The 25,675-nt window shown below is 46.4% G+C and overlaps 1 protein-coding gene across 1 annotated transcript; it reads left to right on the top strand.

Moving 5' to 3' along the window:
- Window positions 1–564: 564 nt before the first annotated feature.
- LOC119170336 (uncharacterized) lies at window positions 565–24,761 on the top strand. The gene is made up of 4 exons (XM_037421474.2): window positions 565–927; window positions 19,309–19,741; window positions 21,863–21,996; window positions 23,323–24,761. Exons 1-4 carry the CDS (start codon window positions 925–927, stop codon window positions 24,406–24,408), a joined length of 1,656 nt encoding a protein of 551 aa, XP_037277371.2. The 5' UTR covers window positions 565–924; the 3' UTR covers window positions 24,409–24,761.
- Window positions 24,762–25,675: the final 914 nt, after the last annotated feature.

Below are 25,675 nucleotides of genomic sequence, written 5' to 3'. Positions count from 1 at the left end.
GTGAACAGGGGGGGAACCCTTTGCGATTCCGGGCTCCAGGAATGTTCCTGGGGCGAGGCGACCGCATGGTGGGAAGACCGGCGCCCCGTCGCGCCGAAACACGGCGTCCGTCTGACCAGGCCGGACACCACACATCGTTGCGGCGACGACCAAGACTGCCTGTGCAGGCAAGAAAACGACCGCACATATTTCGGCCCTCGCCGCCTCATCTTCGGCGCCAATCAACTCGCAAAACAGCGGACAGAGCCCCGCTGGGTGCACAAGCTCCCTTCCCTCGCCCAGACTCATCTCCTCTCGTTTTCCTACGCGCTTCTCTTCCTACCCGTTCCGTGCTCGCTACCTGGGTGCCTCAGGTGGGGCATTCGAGGAGAGTGCAGGGTTTCGGGCGAGGAGGACGGGCTACGCTCGGCCGGAGCTGTTGGTTCGTGATGCTGAGGGTGGCGGCGGGCGAAACAAAGCGCGAGAAAAAGAGAGCCGCCTGTCGGGGAGAGGAGATTCGGGGGAGAGGAAGTGTTGTGGGAGGGTGCCGGGGGGTGAGGAAGGAAGGGCCGTCCGTAAAGCCGACGTGCCATCCTTCGGAAACGCCAGTACGCGAACGCAGAACGCGGGTCCGGTCGCATCTCTTACCTCTTCCTCTTCGCCACGGTCGAAACACCGCGGTGTGCAAGAAAACCTTTTCGGAGCATATCCCGGTCGGGTCCTGTCCATAGGAACCCGTACTTTACCAGTCCTACAATCCTATTCTTTTGGGTGCGGGCAAATATCTCGGAGCTCCATCTCGGGGACGCAGTTGGTCAGCCGTCACCATCACTTCCTGAGCTGAGATCACTTTCTAGTCTCGGCACGAGGTCAATTAGCCATCGACTGTGCCTGCCCCGAAGGAATCCTTGTGAGCCAACATCCTGTCTGATATCTTCGTTCACCATGGTAAGTCTTCAGCGTTATCTTTTATCGCACGTATGAATCTGAACGCTGAAGTAACCGGCATCAACAACGCGGCATCCCAGCGATGGCATAATTCTCGAATTAGGAATGACTCAAGCGGAACGAGGTATAGACGCGGAAAGACAAGTTGATTACTATCTGTGCTCGACGCGTCATTCTTACCACTTCAATCACCGGGGTCATCTCGAGTATGAGCTCATAGGGCGCAACTCATTTGCATTTGCCCGCGTTTTCATTTCCTTCCGCTGTTCTCTCCTGCGCGCGCGGAGAGTCGGGCCTCACTTAAATGGATAGTTTGATAGAGGTTACCCTCACGTAACACTGGTGGCATATATCGACTGCATTTACCTTCACTCCGCACCTTACCCACACTCCTGAGGAGAACTAAACGGGGCAACATTTACCTGTAGTATTTTAAGCATGATAGACAAAAAAGAGAGTCTGGAGGTAATGTTTAGCTGCAGAACGTAATCCACAAAACAGATGCGGGTATGTCTCCCGTTATCACCGTAATGACAAGCAGCTGCTGAATTTCTTATTTCGCCTTGTACAGCCTCACACACACACACACACACATATATATATATATATATATATATATATATATATATATATATATATATATATATATATATATATATATATATATATATATTGGCTCATATCTCTTGTGAATTGTGAAGTACAGGTTTGTTGTAGTTATTCTGCTGCGCACTCGTATTGTATATTAATGAATTACAGCCTCGCAACACCTCCGAATGTTCAGCATTTTCACTTTGACACCCAGTCGTAAACACCCCAAAGCTAGCAATCTTCTGACATCTCTGGGTTTCATTCTTTACCTCCGGAAATTCATTTTTTTTTTCTCTTGGCAGAGAGTGTGCAAATGACATGCCTCACGTATCTACATAATGATGCCGTTGAGTTGAAACGACTAAAAAAGGAACACATATACAGAAAATTCCATCTCTTGAAATCTCAAGTTCGGCTGTTGCAGCTAAATGAAACACTTAAGAGGAAGTAATAGTGATAGCTCGGAATTAATGAGCAACGATATAAAAGTAATACATGCGGCCCTGAATTGCTCTTGATAACCAGCATCGAGAAGCGCTTAATTTGAGATGACGAGAACCTTCCATAGCGTCGAGAAGGAAAGCCCTGTCGCTTCCTGAAGTTACCAAGTCCTTTCGCCTTCGTTCCAAAGATAACAACGCTTGGAACGCGAAGGCGGGTAGTCACTTAAAATTCCGCTCACGACCAACACCACCGCGTTCGGCGAGCGGGAATCTGAAAAAGAGACGGCGTAGGCCGCTCTCCTTTATCATGCCGTTACAGAGCGCAAGCAGGCCCATTATGTTTGGTGCTGTTGGGTCAAGGATGCATTGGTAGTGCGCGCAACACGTATCAAAACAACGAAAGCGTAGGCTGTGTGTGTGTGTGTGTGTTCCTGCGGCTAAAGGCGTTGTTGCTGGTCGATATGACGCAAGTCTCATCGTGGTATCTGTCTATTATTCCCATTACTACACGGTTACTACGTAGATACGTAACTGCGCTTCGGTGAGTGTACATCCCTCGAGGTGACCATCGATACATGCATTGCCATGAACAAACTTAATAGTTTAAACGTGATATTGGTACACTGTAACAGAATTAAATACCCATGTCCCGTTGCTGCTTTTGATAGCACTGAATAATGATTCGCTGTATACTTTGCACCTTTTTCTCATTTAGCGCTCAAATGTGCATTATGCTCTCATGTTCCCGATGTGAAGATGCCGCTGATTAGCGCATGCACAAGTTCTCAAAATTTAATTTATATCTGCGACACAGAAACGGTCGGTTTGGTTGGCTTGTTGCACCACCGCCCTAGTCTAGTGGCTAAGATACTCCGCTGCTGACCCGCAGGTCGCGGGATCGAATCCCTGTTGCGGCGGCTGCAATTTCGATTGAGGCGAAAATGCTCTAGGCTCGTGTGCTTAGATTTGAGTGCACGTTAAAGAAACTTAGGTGGTTGAAACTTCTGAATCCCTCCGTTACGGCACTCTCATAATCATAATGGCACTTTCGAAACGTTAAACCACATATATTGTATAATCATCATCATTGACTGGCGCGTTGCCGGCGTTCCCCTCACGCATTTTCCTTACACTGCAAAACCGCGTCAATCGGAGTTCCGATGTCTTGACTGAGCCTTCGATATACCTCTTGCTTACGCAGTATTTTGCGTATCTCTTGTGATATATCTGTTGCTCTCATGTAGACTGAAACAATCTCGACAAAATACAGGACTCCAAATCTTAAACTAGGTTTTTTTGTGTGCCAGTCTTTGTCGAAGATGGGGGTGGTGTCGGCGAGGAGATTTTATGGTTGCTTTCATCACCAAGACGTGCAAGTTATACGACAAACGTAGCTTCAGCAATTCAAGGAACTAGAGAGAGTGTTCCCTCCCCAAGGTTTGAGGGGGCCTCTACTGCGGACATTTAGCCAATATAATTAGTGGCCGATAAATCTAAAATATCTTAGACCTTTGGTTGCTGATCGCGTAATGCAGCAATGATCACCCGTCATACTCTGCACGTTTCATCTATTTTAATTTTAGCATTGTTCACTCGCTACTTTACGGTCAGAAACGACATGTAACGTATACATGCCACTTGCAGTTCACTTCAGAATACTGGGAGCTCATCTAAAAAAAATAAACGAATAAACGTACGACGAATGTTAGTTAATGTCAATTACTCTTGTTTAATAAAGAGTAAGTTTTCCTCGTGTGAGCTTCTTTTACTGTCATTCTGACGTTTTTTTGCGCAACAGCCTGCATTTTTTTCTTATCTCGAATTTTTTTGTTTTTTTTTTCTGGGTGATGTGCACTAAACCGGTCTTGCCGAGTAGTTATCTTTAAAGCAGATACCGATTCAGCCGAGAAGACAACACTCCAGTCGCCCTCCGGTTAACCCAACAGTTACCCACATAGATAGATACATTGTTAAGGTTGCCTCAGTCTTGTATTGATATAGTCGCGCTGAGCGACATGCACTAAGTAGTAACGAAAAGAGGGCTGAACGAGTTCTGTGCAAACGTTCAGCTGTTACTTTCGCAAAAGCACGTCGAAGATATTCATGAAAACATTAAAGGCGGCGTGTGCCTTCAGCAGTTCACGAATCATCAATCTGCGACTATTGCTTCACCGGTTCATCCAGAATGCACGCGCATATATGACTCAGCAAAAATGTATAGCATCGCAATTCAGCACATTTGAAGTGCAGCCTTAATGAAACAATGAAAGAGCTGTCATCACTCTACATGGCCCAAGAATTTGATGCGCTGAATCACATCGGAGAGCATCTAAATCCTTCAGGTTTGTATTGAGATGGGTGTTCAGTCTTTTCAGTATTACCAATGCACGTTTTGCCGTACAAGAGACAAGTAGAACACGACGAGATAGTAATAATCTCGGGAAGGCACATGCTCACACACGGGTCAATAATGCTACGGCCCTTCCGGTTCTCATGATAAATTTTTCTGCTGTTATTTTGCTTCTCTCATTGTCAAACTGATTTCTTTTACTATCTTCGTGTTTTCTTTTCGGTTTTTTTTTTACTGGTGGTCTTTCTTAATGATCTGCTCGTCAGTGCAGTACCGTTCTTGGTGTACATAACCTAAATGTGGCATGAAAGCAGCAGGCCAAGCTCATAGCTATAGTCTACGTCAAAAAAAAAAAAAATACCGAAATGAAACTCCCCATTAATGGGCGTCAACAGCAGTATATGCGTTAATCGTTGATGTGCGATCTACAAACGAAACCATACCATGAAAGTCAAACATCATGAAGCACTCAAATAAGAAAAAAAAGAACACCAAGAGGGATAAAAAGTTGTTGGAACTTCGACAGTATTCAGGTGTATACGGACAGGAGATATTCTTGTTTTCCATATATTGCGCGGGTGTTAGGCAAAATAAGGAAGTTGGTGCTTAACCACTATTTATGCATGCGTTCGCGCGGTTGGTGCAACAAAATTATACTTGTAGAGAGCGACCTTGCTCTGCGACTACTTCCTGCTCGTTTTGCATTTGGCAGATGTACACGATGGTATTCCATTTCCCAAGGTCTCAAAGCAACGAGTTTAAACCCCCCGAACTAATCAATTTCACGTGACACGACATGCATACGAGGATGCATCCATGGTGATTTATTTCGAATGACTGTGAATTCTTTTGCGCCTAGTAGATAACAGTCGGAGTGCCGGAATTAAGTCGTGACGTCACGCGATAACACAGAGGGGTCGTACAGGAGCCAACATTCTTGCGCGGAACGCTTGAGTGATATACAGTACACTGCGAGGGAGAGAAACGTTACTTCGTTTTTGTGTCAAATCGAAGTTGGCAAGGACAAAGAAAGACGAAACGTGCACAAGCACACTTCTGCACGCTCGTGCACGCTTTTCCCTAATGTATCCTTGTTAACACTGGTTTTGCCTCGTGTTCTTGAATTTAGGTGCACTTTTCACTACCCCAGGTGATCGGAATTTCTGGAGCCCTCAACTGTGGCGTTTCTAACAATAATATCGTAGTATTGGGACGTTAAATCTCAATCAGTATAACTTAAAAACACTAATTTGGTGAAAAAACGAAGTCGTGCATCATTGACAGTGACCACACTACACTAAGAAAAAACAAAGGGGAAGATATTCATGTTTCGCTCAAAGAGCGGAAAATGTTCACTCAAAATTTTGCTAGGCCATTATGGACATCATCACTCCAGGACTTGACTGGCCAATTATTTCTTGTATTGCCTAGCCACATTTGTTGCTTTGTTTTTGTTTTACTTTTGTATGTATTGTTAACCACTCCCCTCAGTAATACATCGGTCCTGAGGGTAAAATAAAATGAAATGAAATGTTGAACAGGCACTGCATAAATATTACATGTCAGGACTGCAATGTCTTGGACAGCTGATAAAATAGACACGCTAGTGCACTCGTTTGTTGCTCGAAGATAGAAGGAAATCCATACAGATTTTTGGAATAAACTCCTCGACAATAGAGAAATTCGAATGAATTTCGTTAGACAGCTTCGCACTACGAACGGCCAAGCTATAGTTCGTCCGTTTCGGGGCAGGCACTCAAGCATGAAACGTAGCAATTACGACTTGGATCGTTTTGCATTGAAGTACCTGAGTAATATTTAACATGCTAGGGCGCGTGTTTTCGGTTGCACAGGTCACTTTCCATCGAGTCCGAGGATTGTCTGAAATGTAAGAGCAGGAGAAAAAAAAAACATTAATTTTTTTTTATTTGATGAGGTTTACCAGCACTGCACGTGCTGTCTTTACTTGCTATAAAAAATATACGTGGAAACGAGAGTGGGACGGCCACTATTGCGCACGATGGCGCCATTGGGACACTTTCATCGCGCATAAGTGTCGCGCCTCATCTACTTTTCAAGTGACTTCTACATCTACAGGAAAAGCGTAAGATGAGTGCGACTTGTCCTCTGCATGTCCAAACACGGGCGAGGCCACGGTGTTACATTCTTAGTGAGCTTGCAGCACACACCGCGGAGACAGCTACACAGTATAACAGCGGTGCTACAAGCCGTCGCTCCCCAGCTATATACACTGCATTTCTAGCAACGCGGTGCCGACAGGGTGCGTCTAGAGGCCTTCCAGCGTGCTCGTCGCTGGGGAGAGAGCACGCTTGCATGTATTTATGCGATCTCCGCATGCCGAGGAGTAGGCAGAGGCGAGCACGCAGGTAACCCCCGCCGTATGGTGGCGAGGGCGACCTGTTTATCTCGGGGCGGCGGCCTCGCACGTGCAGCAGTTCTGCGGTCGGAGGTCATTACCGGAAAACGCCGAGCGCGAGCCGCGGAGCGTTTCCGCCGCCGCGACCGTGCCTGCGACCCGCAACGGCACAATTTGTTAATAGGCTTCGAGGTCATTAACAATTAGCTAAAATGGAATGATACTCCGTAAAAAGAGGGGGAATGCACCTGCAAGCAGTGTCCTCCCTATACCAAAGAAAGCCAAGGGGAAAGTACCTCACTAAAAGCATGCTCGTGTCGTCAGGGTTGAGGGACGAGTGAGACATGTTGGTTTTAGCTACGTCTTTCTTCTTTGCACTTTGGTATTTAGCAAGTGTGTATTTGGGCTCGTAAAAACTGAGGCTTAGAACAACAACGAGACCCTGTCGTCTGGTCATCCACGTTCGTTGATAGAAAGTGCGCGTCCGTAATCGTCCCTCTCAGTTCAAAGCGGTGTTCATATCTATCTATCTATCTATCTATCTATCTATCTATCTATCTATCTATCTATCTATCTATCTATCTATCTATCTATCTATCTATCTATCTATCTATCTATCTATCTATCTATCTATCTATCTATCTATCTGTCTATCTATCTATCTGTCTATCTATCCATCTATCCATCTATCTATCTATCTATCTATCTATCTATCTATCTATCTATCTATCTATCTATCTATCTATCTATCTATCTATCTATCTATCTATCTATCTATCTATCTATCTATCTATCTATTTCGTTTTTTCTTTCTTTTAATCCGTTGACTAACATGCGCATGCCACTGATCGTGGCACTCCAGACGTTATGATAATCCTACAGTGCTACTTCTTGAAATTTCCGGAGCCCTCCACTACGGCGTCTCTCATAATCATATGGTGGTTTTGGGACGTTAAACCCCACATATCAATACAGTGCTACTTCTTTTCGTTGTTATGCCTTCATATCTGCAGTGTAAGAGCATGAACAACGTCACGTAAGCTAACAGGATAAAAGAGGAAAATAAAGAAGGAAGTGAACATTAAAGCACCGCAACACGTACAATGGCTGCAGGGTGGTTTTCATGCTTAGTAAAAGCGCACGTGGCCAAGTGCAGTTGCAATCCAAAGAACAATTTTGTGCAACGCTTGGGAGCTCTTTTTTTTCCCTTGGTGGGGAAAAGAGGCCCTTATGCTCCGGAGGGGAACGATGACAATGGAAACGAAACGCGCGCACAAGAATAGGATTTACCTTCGGCCAAAGTGACGTAGCGGAACGGTTTCTAACCGCGGAAGTATCCTGCTTCACTCGGTGCTGTGTCACGGGCCACGTTCGCGGGTAGAAAACGATCACGCGTGAAAATACAGAAACGGAGTTTCGGACAGCGGATTCCATGACGTCGCGCGCCATCTGCAAACCGTACGATGAAAAAGCTTAGCTGTCACGCTTTAACATTAAACAGGGTTGAGAAGCGAACCTGCGGGAAGGTATGTGTGGCACCTACAGCTGTACAGGCAGAAGGGTTCTTGTTTGCTCGATGACTAGATAGACTTACCGGACCACGAGCCGTGTTTACCAGAGGTTGGCCCGGGGAGCTCGTGCATGACATTGTCAACACGCTCAAGCATGTTGTTTCGTCTGTTTGTTTATTAAATCGTTTTCTGCGTTTTCGAGGCCAAATGCCGAGTACACATCCGGGGTCTCCTGCCTTTAGACTCGCCCTCCGACGCATGTGCGGCTTACTCATCCATGAGCGAATTCGATGCGCATTTCGACAATAGGCATTCTGCACGTGCGAAGCAAGAAATTGTTCTCGAATGCCATGCGTCATTCCATTATTTACAAATTGACAGATTAAAAGGCCACATCAACGACGCGGGTGCACGTGCCTGCGGATGCAAGTTGGCAGAGAAACATTTGCGAAAACCCACGGCGTTATCGCCTACATCTACGTTTGCTCAGCCACCTCGAGCTTACTTGGAACTTGCCGCAGAAGGGACTACCAGGGCGGATGTCATCTTGTGACGCGTGAATGAAAACTAGCACCAATATTGACTCGCCTCCAGGCCTCCTCTGCGAGACATGCCATTCGCTTCCGCCTGCTCTCGGGATCCGGTGGCAACTCGCCAAGCGTTCCTCGTCTGTCAAACGCCGAAGGAAGCCTCGCCAGCAACAACAAGAAAGTTGGCGCGTATACCGGAGCGAACCTGCAGTAAGGAGCGCCAAAGGTAATGACTGCGGATAGATGGCACGAGAGGTGTTCATTGTGATTGATAATAAGAGCCGACCTTCCCATTTATTATCGCAATCATTCTACGTTTGCGGCGAATGCACTGAGTACTCTACGAGTATAAAAGAGAAAGTGCTTGAAAGGATGCAACACGCTTACTGTCTGTTTCTTGGCGCGTCAGGACAGGAACAATAGATTACAAAATGACCTTCGCCAAGTGTGCACAGGTTATATTTGAAAGAAATAGTGTGTTTTCATGCAGCATAACATGCATCCAGAAATCCGCGTATTACCTCGGGTGAAGAGAGAGAGAAAAACAAAACAAAGAAAGAGTGGGGAATTATTATAGAACACGACAAAAAAGATATTCTTCTAGCTGAGACAACCTCAGAAAACACAATTGTAACACTTGATCATAAAAAAACATATTAAATCACAGATGTCAAAATTTTATATTGCTTTTACTAACTCAGTGGGGCAAAAGAAAGCCATCGCTGAGAGCAAGCAGATTATATTACTCATAAAAAACATGCCTATGTGAAAAAGCAGTTTCGTTCATTATTACCCCTTCACAGTCTATGTATCAATAGTTATGTTCTGTAGTAAAGGTGATTGGTTAGGCTAGTACCTCAGCTCTCTTAAGAATCTGTCACTTCGTTTTACTTCATCCTTTAGCTAAAACAACTTTGTTTACGTGAAAAACCAGTTCTGTGGATGATAAAGCGACTGGGATCGGCGAAACGGGTACCAAATGTACGGTACATTGAATTTAGCAGACGCACTACACAAAGGTACCTTTTTCGCGCTTCATGAACTGGTGGTATTCATTTGCATACAAGAAATGCATTACTGAGCAAAGTCGTGCATGTTATGTATCAATCGTAGTGAACGCTGTATTCTGCGAAACTATATAGACGAAAGAGGCTGACATAATGATAGGGTGAAAACACCTTCCTGACTTTTACATAAAAGAAAAGTGTGAAAAAAAATAGAAAAGAGTAAATTTAAAGCCGCAAAAAAACGTGCAAGGGCTCACTGCAAAGTTATCTCGAAACTGAAAGCAATACTTTTTTTATATTGAGATACAAAAAACAGACACTTGCTTGTTCTGCATAAGAGCCGCTATGGCGAAAACTTGAGCCCTACGTGACACACCGCTTCACCCAATTCAACCATAGCTTGAAATACGAAAATGAATATTCAGTATTTCATAACGAGCCCGTCCTCATATTTGGCAAGGAAATCGTCACATATGTCTCCCTGGGTTCCGAACTCCCCTCTCCTCCCCTCCTCCTTCACCTCTCCTCGCCGTTTCATATTTCAGTCATTGCGACGAGTAACTCTAGAAAACGGTGTCGCAACGCGGGAAGTGAGTTAGCAGAGGCGCTGACCGCCGAATCTAGTTTCCGTAGTGAAAGCACGGAGAAGTGAAAGCCAAAGAGCGATCGGAGCCCATTTGACCCGGATGATGGGTTGTTGCCCACAAGTTTGAGAAGTAGGCACCACGCATGCGCACAAACGAACACGCGGCAGGTCGCTCACGCACGCAGCGGCAAACAATAGCACCAGTGTAGCCGCTCGGTCATTACTCGCATCGCCGTGGTCAGGAAGAGGCGTGTGATAAGAAGGCCGGACTGCTGCCGGGTCCTTCTTCCGCGCGGGTCGCGCTTTTGTTCTCCCGAACGGTCCCGGAGCGTGCGACGCTTAGCGAAACACAGAATAAAAGGCAGCGCGGGCGCGCATTGCCGAGTGGTGGGATATATCGAACACACAGGAGGAGACGTAACAACCACCGAAGGGGTTGAAATATGGGCCGCTCTCAGGCATGCGCGAAATTCCGGCGTTGGACACATTTCTGACTCCTAACGTACGTATCTCTCCAACGTCGCGTAACCTGGGAAATTGTTTGACGGAGTCTGATCAGGTCAGTAAAAATTAATGTGAAAACATATATAGTTCAAACCTTGATGATAATGACCTTAACCTTGTTAAAGATATTGTCCCTATTCTGGCATGATCACGTTGTTAGGCTAGTTGGTGTACTGCATTGTACTGTACTGCATGCGGGTATACGGTTGTACCCCATGTAGGCAAAAATCAACCAGCATGAGAAACGGCGGACAAGACATAAAAATTTTCGATTTTGTGTCTTTTCGGTCTTTCGACCGTTTCTTGTTCACGTTGGTTTGTTTTTAGTCGTATATGTATCTCCTCAACCCCACCTATATTCTCCATCTAATTCTGATTAGGGAACCTTTACTACACCATCTCCGTCTCCAGTTGTAGTTCAACGTTTTATTGGATAATGAGACGGGCTGTATCTGGATAACGTTGCGGCAGCACACGGCCGCTGTTGTTGCCGTTGAAGTGAAGACACCCGCAAGAATGGTGACTGGGTCAAGATAACGTTTTTTGAACTGCTGCGGGTTAATATAGCGTTGTGCGAGACAGGTTAAAGGATATGAATGGGGAGGACAAAATAGTCACGATAACGCTGCCGTTTGCTGGAGTGACGTCGTCTAGACACAGCAGGACAGAATTTTACGTCGAGTTCTTTAGGCAGTTGTGAACGTTAAACGAGTTAGAAGTCATTCGGTCTACGGCAAAACACGCAGCTATCGCAGCTTGATATTCAAATAAATGTGGAGAAGCAACATATCAATTTCTTCTTTCAAAGGGGCCATAACTCCCAATTGTTTACCATAATTTGTGTTGTGTGGATTGATCCTTGTACATTCACAAACAAGCTGGCGAAATTTCAGCGCATTTCATGGTACCGTTAAGTTAAAATCAAATTTATTTATAAACGAGTGAGTGGCCCGAAAGTCTAGCCACACTGTCGCGCTTGCCATGACATGTCGAGCCGCGTTCTGGACGAGCTGCTGCACGGTCTGCATTACAGGGGACGCTCGTGTTCCGTGGTCAGCTGCGCTTGTAATCGAGTTTTTCCTGCGTTGTTCAACTTGCCACTGGAACTAAATGACTCGCAGCCGTTGAAACAATGTCACCACGTCCCCCATGTAGCACTGGCACTTGCAGCAAACATGCTTTGTTAATCTGTCTGAGGTCAAAAAGTGTCCTGTGAATGTACAAAACGGATGCCGTTTGCCACTATACGGATAAAAAGTTCTTGAACTCCTCGCAGGCAGTGTCATAGTTAAGAGTCATACCTATTTTTTTTTTTTACTGAAACTGAAAAAATTGACAGAGTTGGAGTGAAGATTCTGCCAAAATGTATATCGTGAGATAGCGCCGCACTGACATGCCGTTCGCTTCGGCTGATGTTTACATATGCCGCACGTAACAGCCGATGAAAAACAATGTTCTCAACACGCAACATTGTTACGACCACTCATTTATTATATTGTGCACTGAAAGTCCTCCATGCACTTACGCTAGCAAACAAAAAATCTGCATTTTTTACGAATTTCACTGCGCCAAGTAACACTTGCTCGCAAAGGCAGCGTCAGCAGACCTCAGTATTCCAAGCTCACTTGTCAACCTCACACGCTTAAAATAAAGCTACTCATCATTGCAGAAGGCCGTTTACATGCAACATTTGGCACAACGGCTAGGTCGTTGGCATCTTAGTTCACCCCGTCTTCGACACTTCCTTCATTGCTTGATCTGGTGGCGACGGGGTCAAAGTCAACATGCGCAGCGCACGCGACGGTTGTCGGCTCGATGAACCACTGCCAGAATTGTGAGGTGATGATGGGGTTGACGACATGGCGATGGTACCGGTAACACGCCACAACACTGGCAGCACAATGACACGAGCGGACCATGCGGTAAGCAACACTCGCAACGCAGCAAACAAGCTGACCACATGCGGAAGGTGCTCTTTGGTATAGCTGACGACGGCACTGCTTTTTACGGCTCGTGACGTCACGCATGCCATGGCATAATGGCGGTCACCGTTGGTGGGCGGAGTTTACAGCCGATGATTTATACGGCCTATTTTAGACTGAAGTAATCTTTTATAGTCTAGTTTTCATACGCGTACAAGAATATTTGACCCTTTACCTTCGTTTTTCGCCAAAAATCATCAATTTTTGGGTGACCATGCTCAAGCATCTCATTTTTGAGCAATAACCAGCGCGAAGCTTTGTAGGGTACTGCATTCAACTCACAGCGAGTTCAACACATGGAGTAACTAATGTAACCAGGAAGCAGTTTTCACACACCTTGTTTGTAAGGGCATCTAAGTAACTGCAGCTACATGTTATAATCGTTGTTGCAAATGTGAATCTGCGAACTTTTCGTAGATAAAAATTGAGAAGATATCGCTTCGTTTCTGGACATTTTGTTCCTAAACTAACGGGGCCAAGGTGAAGAAAGGACAACAATCACTATCAGATTTTAGGCCTATCTTAGACCAGCATATTACACAGTCATACAGCTGCAATTCTTTCGCGATTGAACGTTTCGCGCGAAAAACCTACACACCGCTTCCCTTTTACTCAGTCCGACATACCATGCGAACCATCAGCAGATGTCATCTTTTTCGTCCTTTCTACGGAATCGCTAGTGATGCTCGGCTCGGTCTATGTGGCTACGTGCTTGCACTTTAGAACACTACGCGGTAAACCTACGGGCATCCGTGTGTGTGTGCGCGCACAACACATACACGCACGCATACATGGGCACAGGACGGTACAGAATACGGTCCAAATCCACGGTTCGCTGGCCATGGACGCCGGCCCCGCTGCAGTCGATAACAATGACGGAGATGGAAAGGACAAGCAGGGCCTGCCAAGGTCGACGGGCCGTACGCGACCCGCGTCCCCAATTGCGCCGCCGAGAACTCTCCCCTGCGTACGAGTGGCACGTTTGGGTCAAAGCTGCTATGCTAGCTGACCGCGAGAACTTTCATAGGCTGCCTTCGTCATACGTCCTTCCTGTGGAATTCCTTTTCTTTCCATCGATACGAACGCGGCGAGAGAGCCCCTGTGCAGATTCTGTTTGTACTCACATGGGTTATTTGACGAGCTGACGACACTACAGGCTTCGTTGGGTGTCTTGTTCCTATCAGAAAAGGCAAGCGCAAGGTTTACGGATGTTTTCTTGTGTTGTTACCCTGCTTGTGCCTGTACTGAAAAGTAGTAAGGGGAAGACGTTCTCAGTTGCATTGAATCAATAAATGCTGATGTGGAGAACAGGAACCAGCATAAATGAGGAAAATAACTCGTGTACATGGATGTCGTGGGCGCAGCATTACAGGTCGACGTGCCACTGCAAAAACAGACGCATATGTGTCCGTTGGTCAATTCAAACCGCAACTGGTTGCCTCGCGTATTTTTGAGAGAACGAGATTTTTGACGTCGGAGTTGGCACAAGGGAGGAATGAATTGTCTCAATGGGCAAGTCTATATTACACCTAGTACTGTGTACACTAACCTGTTCCAATGATTGGAACAATCATGAGTCGGTGTGCCTGTAGTGTATCAGAGAGGTCTACAATATACGAGCCATTTCTGGTGGCGTACAAGAGACCGCTTAAAACACTTGCACACTTAAACGAGCGATATCTTTTCGGGCTGTACACCACTAAAAAAACTTTAATACTGAATCTACGTGCAATGTCACCTACAGTGCAAGAAAGATCACTCGGAGCCTCTGATCCTCGAGATTCGTTGAGAATGTCGTCAACCGTAACCCGACGTTCTTAAAACGTCGACATATTCAAGTGGGGGACAAGAAGGCTGACACTAATGAATGTTTTGTTAATTTTTCACTTCATATAATTCGTGTGGTTGGTATTGCACCCATAAATACAGTACCCAAGCAGCTTAAGACCTAATAGTAGGCCTCGATAACGCATCCAGATGCCTTTCTATCACCCTCACTCAACGTAGCATAATCGCGGACTGTAACTAGCAGCAAGCAAACAGTAGAGTTTTTTTTTTCTTTTTAATGCGAAGCATTTCTTAGCAAACTTCGGCTACTTTGAGCGTATCTATCTATCTATCTATCTATCTATCTATCTATCTATCTATCTATCTATCTATCTATCTATCTATCTATCTAGCCGCTTACGTTTGGGTACTCTCGTGGGCACCCCTTTAACTTGGCGTGAAGCAAAATTAGTATTGGAGGGTAAGATGGTTCGACGAACATGACACGCTAGTTTAGCCACAAGTAATGTCACGATTCCGTCACGCACGTCGTCAAACACTTCCCGCCCGACAGTGGCACATACCCACAGGCGGGTATGTGCCGCTGCTATGCGGGTATGCGCCCCAATTGATTGACACTTAATATGTATACCCAGGAACGACGAGAACACACAAGGGCAATTTTAACGCCCGAGCGTTAAGAAATACCCGACATTGGTACCATCGACTTCACGTATACAAGGATTAAAAGTCAGGGTCTCTGCTGGGATTGAACCCAACCATTCTGCGTGGTAGTGAAGCATCTTACCCCAGAGCTACGCCATGTCTCGGAACTTCTTTGCAAATAGACGCTAATCTTCGTGAAACGTCAATAGTGGATGCAGTGCTGCCTACCCACTTTTATAAACATTACATATTCACTCTTTTCATACAGCTTTCACATTGGGTCGACGTCAATTGTGGTTAGTTGCCATGCACTCAAGTTGGTTTATGTAGCAATGCCCAGGGCCAGCATCCTCGCGAGCATCAGCGCTTCGTGTCAGCTTCTGGTGTTGCTAATACGCATGTTCCGGTTGGCATCGTTGTGCAAGTGCATACAACTGATTATGTAAACATCTGCAACTCTTCAACACATCTCTGTGCGTGCAACATTTGTACATATATTAGCATGATTTTATGACGTGTCGCTCAATACGAAAATTGCAACACGGCCAACTTCCCTCCGTATGCTTCGCATGACGTCGATTCTGAGGTACGTGAGATTTGCGAATTTTTATTTTCTCGCCACGCAGCAGCTGTGATGAGACATAGTAACAGCCACCTCATCCTTGCATTCAAGGAGCGCAAGCACTTCGCTCTCTGACTATTTGTGATTCATCATGCAAATAAAAAGCGTGCTTGCATTCCACGTGGCGCCTTGTTTGGCCCCCGTAGCGTCAAGGCGAACGTCCTTTATGAAGCTGTTCCCACCCGTTTCGAAGGAAGAAAAGTGGGATCCAGTGCGAGCGCTGTTCCTGTTATCTGTTTTGAAGAAATTTGCACAAAAAAACCAAATGAGGTTTACTATATAGAAACTTCTCAGTAGAATATTTTGCAGTGATAAAGGCCTTACGTCGAGAGGAATGCGAGGCGTCGACATTAGATCGAAAGGAGAATGTGTGACAAACAAACAATTCTTGATTAAGTAGCACCGCTGTTAGCAAACAGCTGTACGTGGTGCTGTGTACATAGACGTAACAAGACAATGATCAGCAGTTTTGTCGACGCCCAGTGGACATTTCTGACAATCAAACAACCCATCGATCTTTTGTGTACGTTCTTGGTTCATTTCATTGCTGCGTTTAGTATGGCATCCGGTAAAATTTTTACATAAATTGTCCATTATGCTCACATTTCACGAACTTACCAGTGGAAAAGAGACGTGTGATTCACGCTCAGTTCAGTGCATTTAGAAGTATGTATGAATGATGTCAGTCATGCCTGGATAACAAATGTGCGTTTTGTGCATTGACCCTAATTTTACGCTATATCTGAAATACCACTTGAAGACTCGTATTTCGGTGAGATAAATTGATTTAGAGTATCCATTCATATTGAGAGACCGAAAAATAACTAGAACTATCTTGTATTGTAGTTTTTTTAGCCTTACACAACATTACCTTTATGAACGAATCAAGTTTGAAGCACAAGCACTCCTTTAATGGCTTCTTTGCTACGGCATTAGCTTTAGTTAAGGCACCATGTAGTCACTAGTTTCTCAGAGAAATGCCCCTTTATGACCACCACTTTCAAGAACATTCATCTCATGCGGTCAAAGCGCTTGCTCGTAAGTGCTTTCTACCTGAATGCAATGCTATCAATTGATCAAAGTCAAACGAGTACTGCTGCATTGAAGTAGATGTATATTGTCTATATGATCGACATAACATTGCAGTTTCGTTCCAAGTTGAATGGTTGGATTCTGTCGAGGCCTATTGTGAATTGAAGTGCAAATTTGTTGTGAAGAAACTGCCTTCGTACACAACAGTGCGCTATCTTCATGTTTGCCTACTCGGCCTGTTAGCTGACGTGTTTGCGGTCATAGTGTATATTTTTCCAAGGTTGACTACGAAGTAATGCATAATATATAATGGAATGTTATTTATATGTGAAGCACGGGATGCCGTTTGAGCAGCGGTTGCTTGCAGTTCTTTTTTTTTTTCATGACGCTGTTAACACACTAGTGGACAGGTCCTGTTTTGATGTTGATGGGCTTGTTTAAAAGACTCATTGCATATTTCCGTTGTTTCTATTGCCTGCTCAGCACAGCAATACCTTTAACTGCTTGAAGAACGTGGCTATGAAATGTAAGACAACTAAAACAACGATCTATTAGTCTTCTGGTCAATCCCATTTAAAAACTTGGTGGCTGTATAAAGTGGTTCCTTGTAGATTGCAAACGTTTTTAACAAGGGAGTTGTTTAAAAGGCGGGGGTAAGGCGTTATCCCTGCCGTGGTGCTCTAGTGGCTAAGGTACTCGGCTGCTGACCCGCACGTCGCGGGATCGAATCCCAACGGCGGTGGCAGCATTTTAGATGGAGGCAAAATTGATTTACGCCCGTGTGCTCAGATTTGGGGGTAGGTTAACGAACCCAGATGGTCGAAATTTCCGGAGCCCTCCGCTATGGCGTCTCTCATAATGATATGGTGGTTTTGACACGTTAAACTCCACATATGAATGAATGAATGGGAACGAGAAACACTGGAGAGAGAGAGAGAGAGAGAGAGAGAGAAATAGAGAGAGATAGTAAGTGGGGGAAGACAGAGGAAAGAAAAAAATTATAAAAAGACAGAGAAATAGTAAGAAATACAGACCGGCCATTAGGCACTGGCTAATGCCGATTCGGAGCGCAGCTTCGCGTTGGGCAAGCCGGACTGTGTTTGGGATTTGCGTAAGGTATCAACTACGCCTTTAATAATAGTTATTTTTAAGAGCCCCCGCTTTGCCATTTTTTGTTTTCTGTGGATTAGCGAGGCACACGCGACACATCAGTAAAGTATTGTGTGCCTTCCAGAATCTGCACGTGGCTCATATGACCATGAAGAATTACGGCTGAGCACTTTGCAGTTGGTGGGAAGCATTCAAACCACACACTCGTTGTGCAGTTAGCATCGTTTGATGACTAGTTATTTTACTCTTGCATCGGTTGACATGATTCCTTGCCCGGCATGATGCCTGTATAACAACCTCTTGCAAATAAGTTTCAAGCACCAGAATAGCTCTGTACAATAAAGAAAAAAAGACAGCGTGGATTTGTGGTGGAATACTCGACTGCCACGTAGAAGGCACGGGACCTTCAATCCTTGGTATCTTTTCAGCCTATCACGTTTTAATGTCTAACGGTTACGCAACGACGGCGACACCATTCAACGACGCAGGGGTGGCGTTGCCGTCGAGTGGGGTTCCAAGGGATCTAAAAGCTGCACTCTAAAAAGACAGACTAAAGGAAAAAACAAGAAGCAAGAAAAACTAAGAATTAGAGGAAGAGAGAAAGGACACTATAAAAACTTGGCAAAAGAGGAAGAGCCAGTATTACCTAGGTGCCTAACATTTCTGCTCTCTCTTTAACATTGCACCAACAGTGCATACTACGCTTTTTTTTAACGATGACTTCAAGATATAACCACACTCGAAAGTTCTGTTTCTCACAATGTTATACCTGTATACTTGAGTCCTCGCAAAAACTTTGGGAGTTAGCCACACTAGTGATGATGTGGTGGAGCGTTCACCTCCAAGGCGAGATGTACTGGGTTCAATACCCATGGGTATTGAACACAGTACATCTCGCGAGGATGCGACGTTCTGGAGATGTTCACCCGACTGAGCGCACCATCGCGGCATTTCTCTGGTATCATTGCCAGCTGTCACCCACCGGTTTTGCTAAATACGAGAGACATGCCACGACCTGGCGCTCAGTGAGGTGCACCATCTTCAAAAGGTCACCTGGTTTTTCCCACTCCATTATGTGCTGCCCCCTCATGGTTAGCAAAAACTAGCGTCCTTCTTGAGCTATCAGTTCAAACGGGTGTCACTACGAAACTTCGAAATGCAGTGTTTTTGAGTTCTCAGTCATCGGAGTTGCATAGTGTAGGTCGAGACCGCCTATGAATTTCCCCTCCTGCTGTGGGTGTCAAGTGCAAACCATCTTTCAACGTCGTGATTTTTCTCGTCTTCTCCATTTTGTCACGTCTAGGGCTCGTCCAAGCTAACGATGACATTTCTGCTATGCGTCACCTTGACCTGGTCTCTGTCCCACGCGGCGCCGGTTATGACGCTGGTTGGCTCCTCGACCCAAGTGAGCATCCACGCTGTCACCGATCCTGGCACCACGACCGCCGTGCCTTCCGAAAGTAGCAGCGCCGTCTTCAAGGCCGAGGTTCAGAGTGGTACCGGGGCAGCGGAGTCCACTGTCGGAGCCCCATCAACATCCGTGACCACAGCTGCCGCTTCCGCTGAGTCAACGGTGGCCGCGTCCTCTACCGAGAACCCTTCTTCACACTCCGAGTCTGCGTCAACAGCCGGGGCGGTAACCATGGCGGCGATGGAAGCCGATAAAGAGGAGACCGTCAGGGTTACCGCCACCTCTGGTCCGGAGACTTCGCCGGTGGTGTCGGCAGCCAGTGAAGGTGAGCCACACAGTTTGCAGCTTGACTGGGAGCGAAAGTCTGTCCTGAATTGTAATAGTGGTAGAGTAGCTTGGTCAGAAGCAGACAGTTTCGTGTTATAAGCTTTCACTCGTACTCAGATCTAGTTTACGTCGAGCACGATTCCCATTTACATGCAGTGGTCAGACACCACGCAACAGTGGTTACAGTGCCTGACTGCTGACCTTCAGGTCGCGGGGTCGATCCCGGCCGTGGCGATCGCAGTTCAACGGAGGCGAAGTGCTAGACGCCGGTCCACTGCACGATGCCAGTGCACGTTAAAGCGGCGCCAGTCAGCAGGCTTCGATTTTATTTTTAAGCCACCCAAACAAGCTCGCGCATCTTTCCTACGCGTGACCATCCTCCTTCCACGTGCAGTGACGTCAACTCGGCGATCGGCGACTTGACGCTGCACGCAGCTCGTCGATTGGCCTAAACCAGGTCTCCACAACAAATACTAATGAAGTCAACGTCGCCGATCGCAGAGTTGACGTCAGTGCGTGTGGAAGGAGGCTGGACAGGCGTGGGAAAGATGCGCGAGCTTGTTTGGGTGGCTTAAAAATAAAATCGAAGCCTGCTGACTGGTCCTTTAAAGAACACCAGGGGGTCCGAATTTCCGGTGCACTCTATTATGATGGGCCTCATAACACGCAGTGGTATTGGCTCGTAGAATCACAGATCTTATTATTATTATTATTATTATTATTATTATTATTATTATTATTATTATTATTATTATTATTATTACTATTAATATTATTATTGTTATTATTACTACTACTACTACTACTACTTGTGCGCAGCAGAATGAAATGGCCGACTTTCAATCGCGTCAATGCGATACCTCTCTTAGCCTTAAACGCAGCAATGGACTTTACTTGCCGACTATATGTAGAAGGTAGAGGTAATAGCTGTTTGGCAAAATTGTGCACAACCAGTTTAGACAGGCAAATAATACAGAGAGACAAAGAAGGAAAGAAAAGCACGGAAGTTAACCAGATGCACGTTCTGTTTGCTTCCCTCCACTGGAGGAAAAAATCAGAGATCGAAAAATAAGTCGTTAGTAATATTGTCAGATGTGCGGTAGTTCGAAAAATCATCTCTCTTCTATTGTGCTTGTTCCTACTCGCTTAGTTTTGTCTCTGTTCTGTTTCGTTCTAACTGGCTTGCTATAGGGAGGTTGAGGCTTACGTATCCTCAGCTGCTCCATTTCTATAGTCATGTCTAAGTAAATTAAAATAATTTATTGTACCAGCAACACGCACTCACGCGCCACATGTATTATCGTACAAAAAGTTCAGCGGTCAGTATGTAGTATGCTAACCATCAAAGTTCTCTGTATATTAGAAAGGCATCAGTGCCAAACAATGAAGTCGTCAACTTGGAGAGCCACCCTCATGACGAGGACAAAAGACAAAAACTTTGGTGGGAACACTGGTCACCAAGTGAAGTCTGAATCTCTGAGTGAACCTCTCCTCTTTTCATGTTTATTTCTTTGCACTTTGGCACAAAGTTTTGGATTCTCCAGTGTGTTCTAGCAATGGTACAGCCTTAATTTTCAATTGGCCACATATTCCTGCATGCACAACTACACCTCACCAAGTTGGCTTGAACAGTGACTTTTATTGAACTAACACAACATTTATTCTCATATTTATTGTGCCTTCATATATGCATGAACAAGGACAGATGACCCAGAACAGAAATAGGTGAGAACTGCTAACCGAGCTTGTATGCCTTGCGTTAAAAGCACAAAATAAAAAACTGCAGGTAATATAGATTTGCACGCCATATGGTTATTGATGTTGACTGCTCTAATGTCACTGTTCCAGCTACCCAAAGTGTCGAACTCGAGAGAACGCGAAAGAACGGCGAGCCTTCAGCAGTGACAGTAGCTTTCGTGATATTACATTTTGTTGTTTTCATCTGTATATCTTTGGTGCCAAAGCGTCACAGACCACCCAGTGGTACAGCGGATATAGCACAAGTACAACCGGCGTCCGTTTTCGATCGTGCTGCATTATTAACCCTCGCTACAGCATGCGCGGGCTTCCACTGTCGAGCGTTTGTCTCGTTCTAACGGCGCTCGTTCTCATGTCGCAGAGCGGTCTGACGAGTCCAAGCCCACGATGGAAACGGCAGAACAGCCAAGCGAGAGCGAGGCGACAGCCGCCACCGGTGGGCCAGCCACAACAGTCGCTCGCCAGGAGGAAGCGGAAGGCCGATCGGGCGATCAGGTAAGAAGACTTGAATAACGTTCGTACCAGCCTCGGCGACTCGTTGTCATGCATGCAAGCAGGAAGCAACAATGGCGGCCGCCTGGTCGTGGGCAAGCACACGCGCGTGGGCCCGTTCACCTGTTGACGATAATAATCTAGACAAGCGAAGAGATGACCGCATAGCCGCATAAACGGAGCGTGCGTCCCCCAAACGCTGAAGTAACACGATCTGGAATATAATAACGAACAGCTCGTTCTGTTCGACGCGTTCGCGTCTGAGGTCACGAACTCAGCAGAGTGTCAGGTCGAATGCAGGGGTTATTCGTGCGTCATTTATGTATACGGTCATCGCTTATAAGGAGTCTCGTAGCGGCCGAAGGACGCCGCAGCGTGAATTCCGATTCCGCCTGTCTTTTTCGAAAACGACGGACAGCGCATATAGCACGCGACCTTCGAGCTCGCAGTTGCAAGACCACTTCGGGACTGCGCACCTGCATCATTATTGTTGATGCGACCAGAAAGCAGGATAATGCAGCTAAGTGCGGTAATTTATCGCGCTTTCGAAGACAGAATGTCGGTTTAAGAAGTCATATTACACCAAGCACCTTAATTTTCAGCGAAATTGAATTCACAGGTACTGAAGTGTTGAACTACACAAGACAGGAGCTCAGGGGAAAACAGATACTTCACGGGATGAGAAATCAAACAAAGAATGCTGCTGGAGCCCGCGCATCAACAAGACGACTTCACAAGGCCCATAACTTCGGAACAGATTTATAAATGTGCTGTACTGTTTTGTAACCTTTCGAACTATTCCCAGAGGTCTATAACCTAGATAACATAATAGATCCACCAGTTCCATCTGTAATTGCATCTATTCTAGGCATCGGAAATGGAATAAGATGCACCTGGTTGTATATATATTGCTCTGCAGTTCACGGAATGTAGGAGGCTCCCACATTTCTTAGGTGCTATTGCTATCGGCGATGTATTAGCTCATACAAATGCGGGAGATATTTGCATCCAGCATCTTTCTAAGCTCGTCTTTTAGCGTAAGAAACGCTGGCTCTCGCAACATTCCTCTGATGAGAACTGATCGATGCTTCAAGAATTCATCTGATTCGTCAAACCTGCCCCCCTGATGTATCATTTATTCGGAAGGGTGTCTTGCTGGGTGAGTTGGTAAAATACCATCATTAAACGTAGCGCAAAACACAAAAGGAGCACACGTACGTGTACGTTTTTTTTCTGTGTTGGTGTTTCTTGCGCTACATTTATTGATATTATCATTTATTTAATGTACATTATTCACCCTGGTTTTCTCTTGTTGCACGTTTTTTTCAGAGCACCAACTCATCGCCAGTGACGACCCCAGCGGTCGTTGCTGAGGCAATGGAGAAGGCATCGGAGGCGTCACCAGTTCCGGTCGCGGAATTCAGGGAAGACGCTTCGAGCACGGAAGCTCAGAACAAGGACACGTCGGCATCCCCAGTCACTGAAACAACAGTCGCCACTGCCGGTGCAACTCAGGAAGTCACGGCGAGTCCAAGCTCGCAGGCTTCAACCGAGGCCGCACCCGTAAGCACCGAAGCTGCAGTCGTTGCTGCTCACGCGGCCGTCGAAGCCCACAGCGAGACACCCGTCGCCGTTACAACAGAAAACGTCCCGCAGTCGAGCCCTGCTAGCACTACGGTCACAGCAGCCAGCACCGAAGTCAAGGCGGAGCCCGCGGAACCCGTTCAGGCTGCATCGTCTGTGAACGAAACCAAGGTGGAAGCTCCGAAGGCAGTCGCCGAAGCTGCATCAGTCGAAAAGGCAGCCGACACCGAAGGCCGCTCTGAGACCGGGCTTCCGGTAAGCACACAAGTTCCTGAGACCAAGCAGGAGAACCCCGATGAGAAAGCCTCGGTGATGACGACCGCCGCTAGCACCGCTGCCCCTTCTTCGACGGAGAGTTCCACCGCCGCAGCAACAACGGAAGTGGCCGCTCGTGCAGCCGCGCAAGAGGAGGAGACAAAGAGCAGCACGCAGGTGTCAACTCAGAGCGAAAGCAGCACGGAAGCTGAAAAGACGAGCGACACAGCCTCCTCGACCGAAAAACCAGCCATGTCGGAAGTTCACTCTACGACCGCAGCCGTAGTCGCCGAAGCGATGAAGTCCACCGACAAGATGAGCGTGGAAGTATCCAAGCCAACTGAGGTGGTTTCTTCCCAAACTGCCGAAGCCATGGCGGCGACGACGGCCGGTGCTCCTGCACCAACAACCACGAGCGAGGCGGCTATGCAGACTTCGACGAACGGATCGACAGAGTCCAGCGCAGCGCCAGCAGTTACCGCCGCAGCTCAGATGGAGGAGTCCTCAACTGCCTTAAAGGTAGAGTCAACGCAAGCAGCGACGACTACCACTGCGTCATCGACCACGGCCGCGTGATTGTCCAACGGACTTTTCGTTTTTGCTTCTACAATTCAACATATGGTGTACGGCCTCTAAATTATTTCGCCAAGGTGTTTTTCTCCACGGCTGATCAATCTGGTCCTGAAAAAAGACAACGAAAAAAAAAGTTTTAGTGTGTGAAGGATCCTTTGCTGCGCCAGTTCTTCTCGAATTGTACAGACTTCTTATTTTTTTCTTCGTTTCTGTCAGCTTATAGGAACAGTCGTCGACAATCACGATGATTTTTCTTTGTCTACTTAAGCTGAAAAAAAAAAAAACTCGTGCTAGGGGGTGTTTTGTTCCTGTTTACGGAACACAGTGTGATTGTTAAATAAAAATGTGAGATCCAAGCCCTATCGTTTTCTTCATATCACTGCTTCTTTCAAAGCAGGTTCTTCAGTACTGCACGGGGCGAACAAGGGTCGTGTAACAGAGCTGTCAAGCAAGCCATATCCAAGACAAAGTTCCGTTGGTCTAAGTTCGGATGGCTTCAAACTGAGTAACCGAATGCTGATGGTAACACATCGCGCGATTTCCTTTTAAGCTTCACACACCGTATGTGGTTGTTTCATCGAATGTCGAAAGCGGTCATTCATACTTTTTTCCCCCTTCAGAGAGCGTGCACTAAACGGCGTTTAAGCAGGATCGGAAGGACTTCACGCTGATCACATTTGGTGAGCGAGGAGCCGGCAAAACGAAACGCATCAGCGCCAAGCGCTTTACGCACGCTTTACAGACGTCGAGTTAAGAAAAAAAAAAACAGGCAATCACTGAATTGCGTGGTGTCAAAAGCCGGCGAGGTACTTAGAAGCACGCGAGTTATCGGCGGCAGCGGCGCGAAGAATGTAGGACGTCCAGCAGAAAAGCCGGTGATGTAATGTGTTGGCCCTCATCAGCCGGACGCCGAGAAACAAGGCGGGTCAAGAACGCCGCCGAACGGCGATGAAAAACGCCGGCAGGATCTTCCCTTTCAACGCCGCAGACGCGACGATTCGGGTCGTCTTCCCAGTGCCGATGCGACGACCGCAAACGAAGCGCGTCCTTTAAAATTTTTGAAACGTGACGTAACAAGAAGGCGGTAAAAGATGCACGGATGTAAGGTTGTCTGCTAACTGACATTCTCGTTTGTGCGCCCCCGCACGTGGGTTTATGTCTCCCACTTGCAAAGCTATGCTTAAGCCTCGTTGTGCTTGAGCAAGAAAGAATGGAATTATTTGGCGAGAAGATCACTTCTTTGTTAAACACACCACACTGAATCCAACAG

This window comes from Rhipicephalus microplus, chromosome 2, assembly GCF_043290135.1.
Source record: "Rhipicephalus microplus isolate Deutch F79 chromosome 2, USDA_Rmic, whole genome shotgun sequence".
NCBI classification, from domain to species: domain Eukaryota; kingdom Metazoa; phylum Arthropoda; class Arachnida; order Ixodida; family Ixodidae; genus Rhipicephalus; species Rhipicephalus microplus.
This window is presented reverse-complemented; position numbering and strand designations above follow the sequence as displayed.

Excerpts from the sequence above, each read along its gene's own strand:
- LOC119170336 (XM_037421474.2), top strand. Across the intron at positions 19,742-21,862 it reads GGTGTCGGCAGCCAGTGAAG|AGCGGTCTGACGAGTCCAAG; the intron begins GTGAGCCACACA and ends CTCATGTCGCAG. Across the intron at positions 21,997-23,322 it reads AAGGCCGATCGGGCGATCAG|AGCACCAACTCATCGCCAGT; the intron begins GTAAGAAGACTT and ends CGTTTTTTTCAG.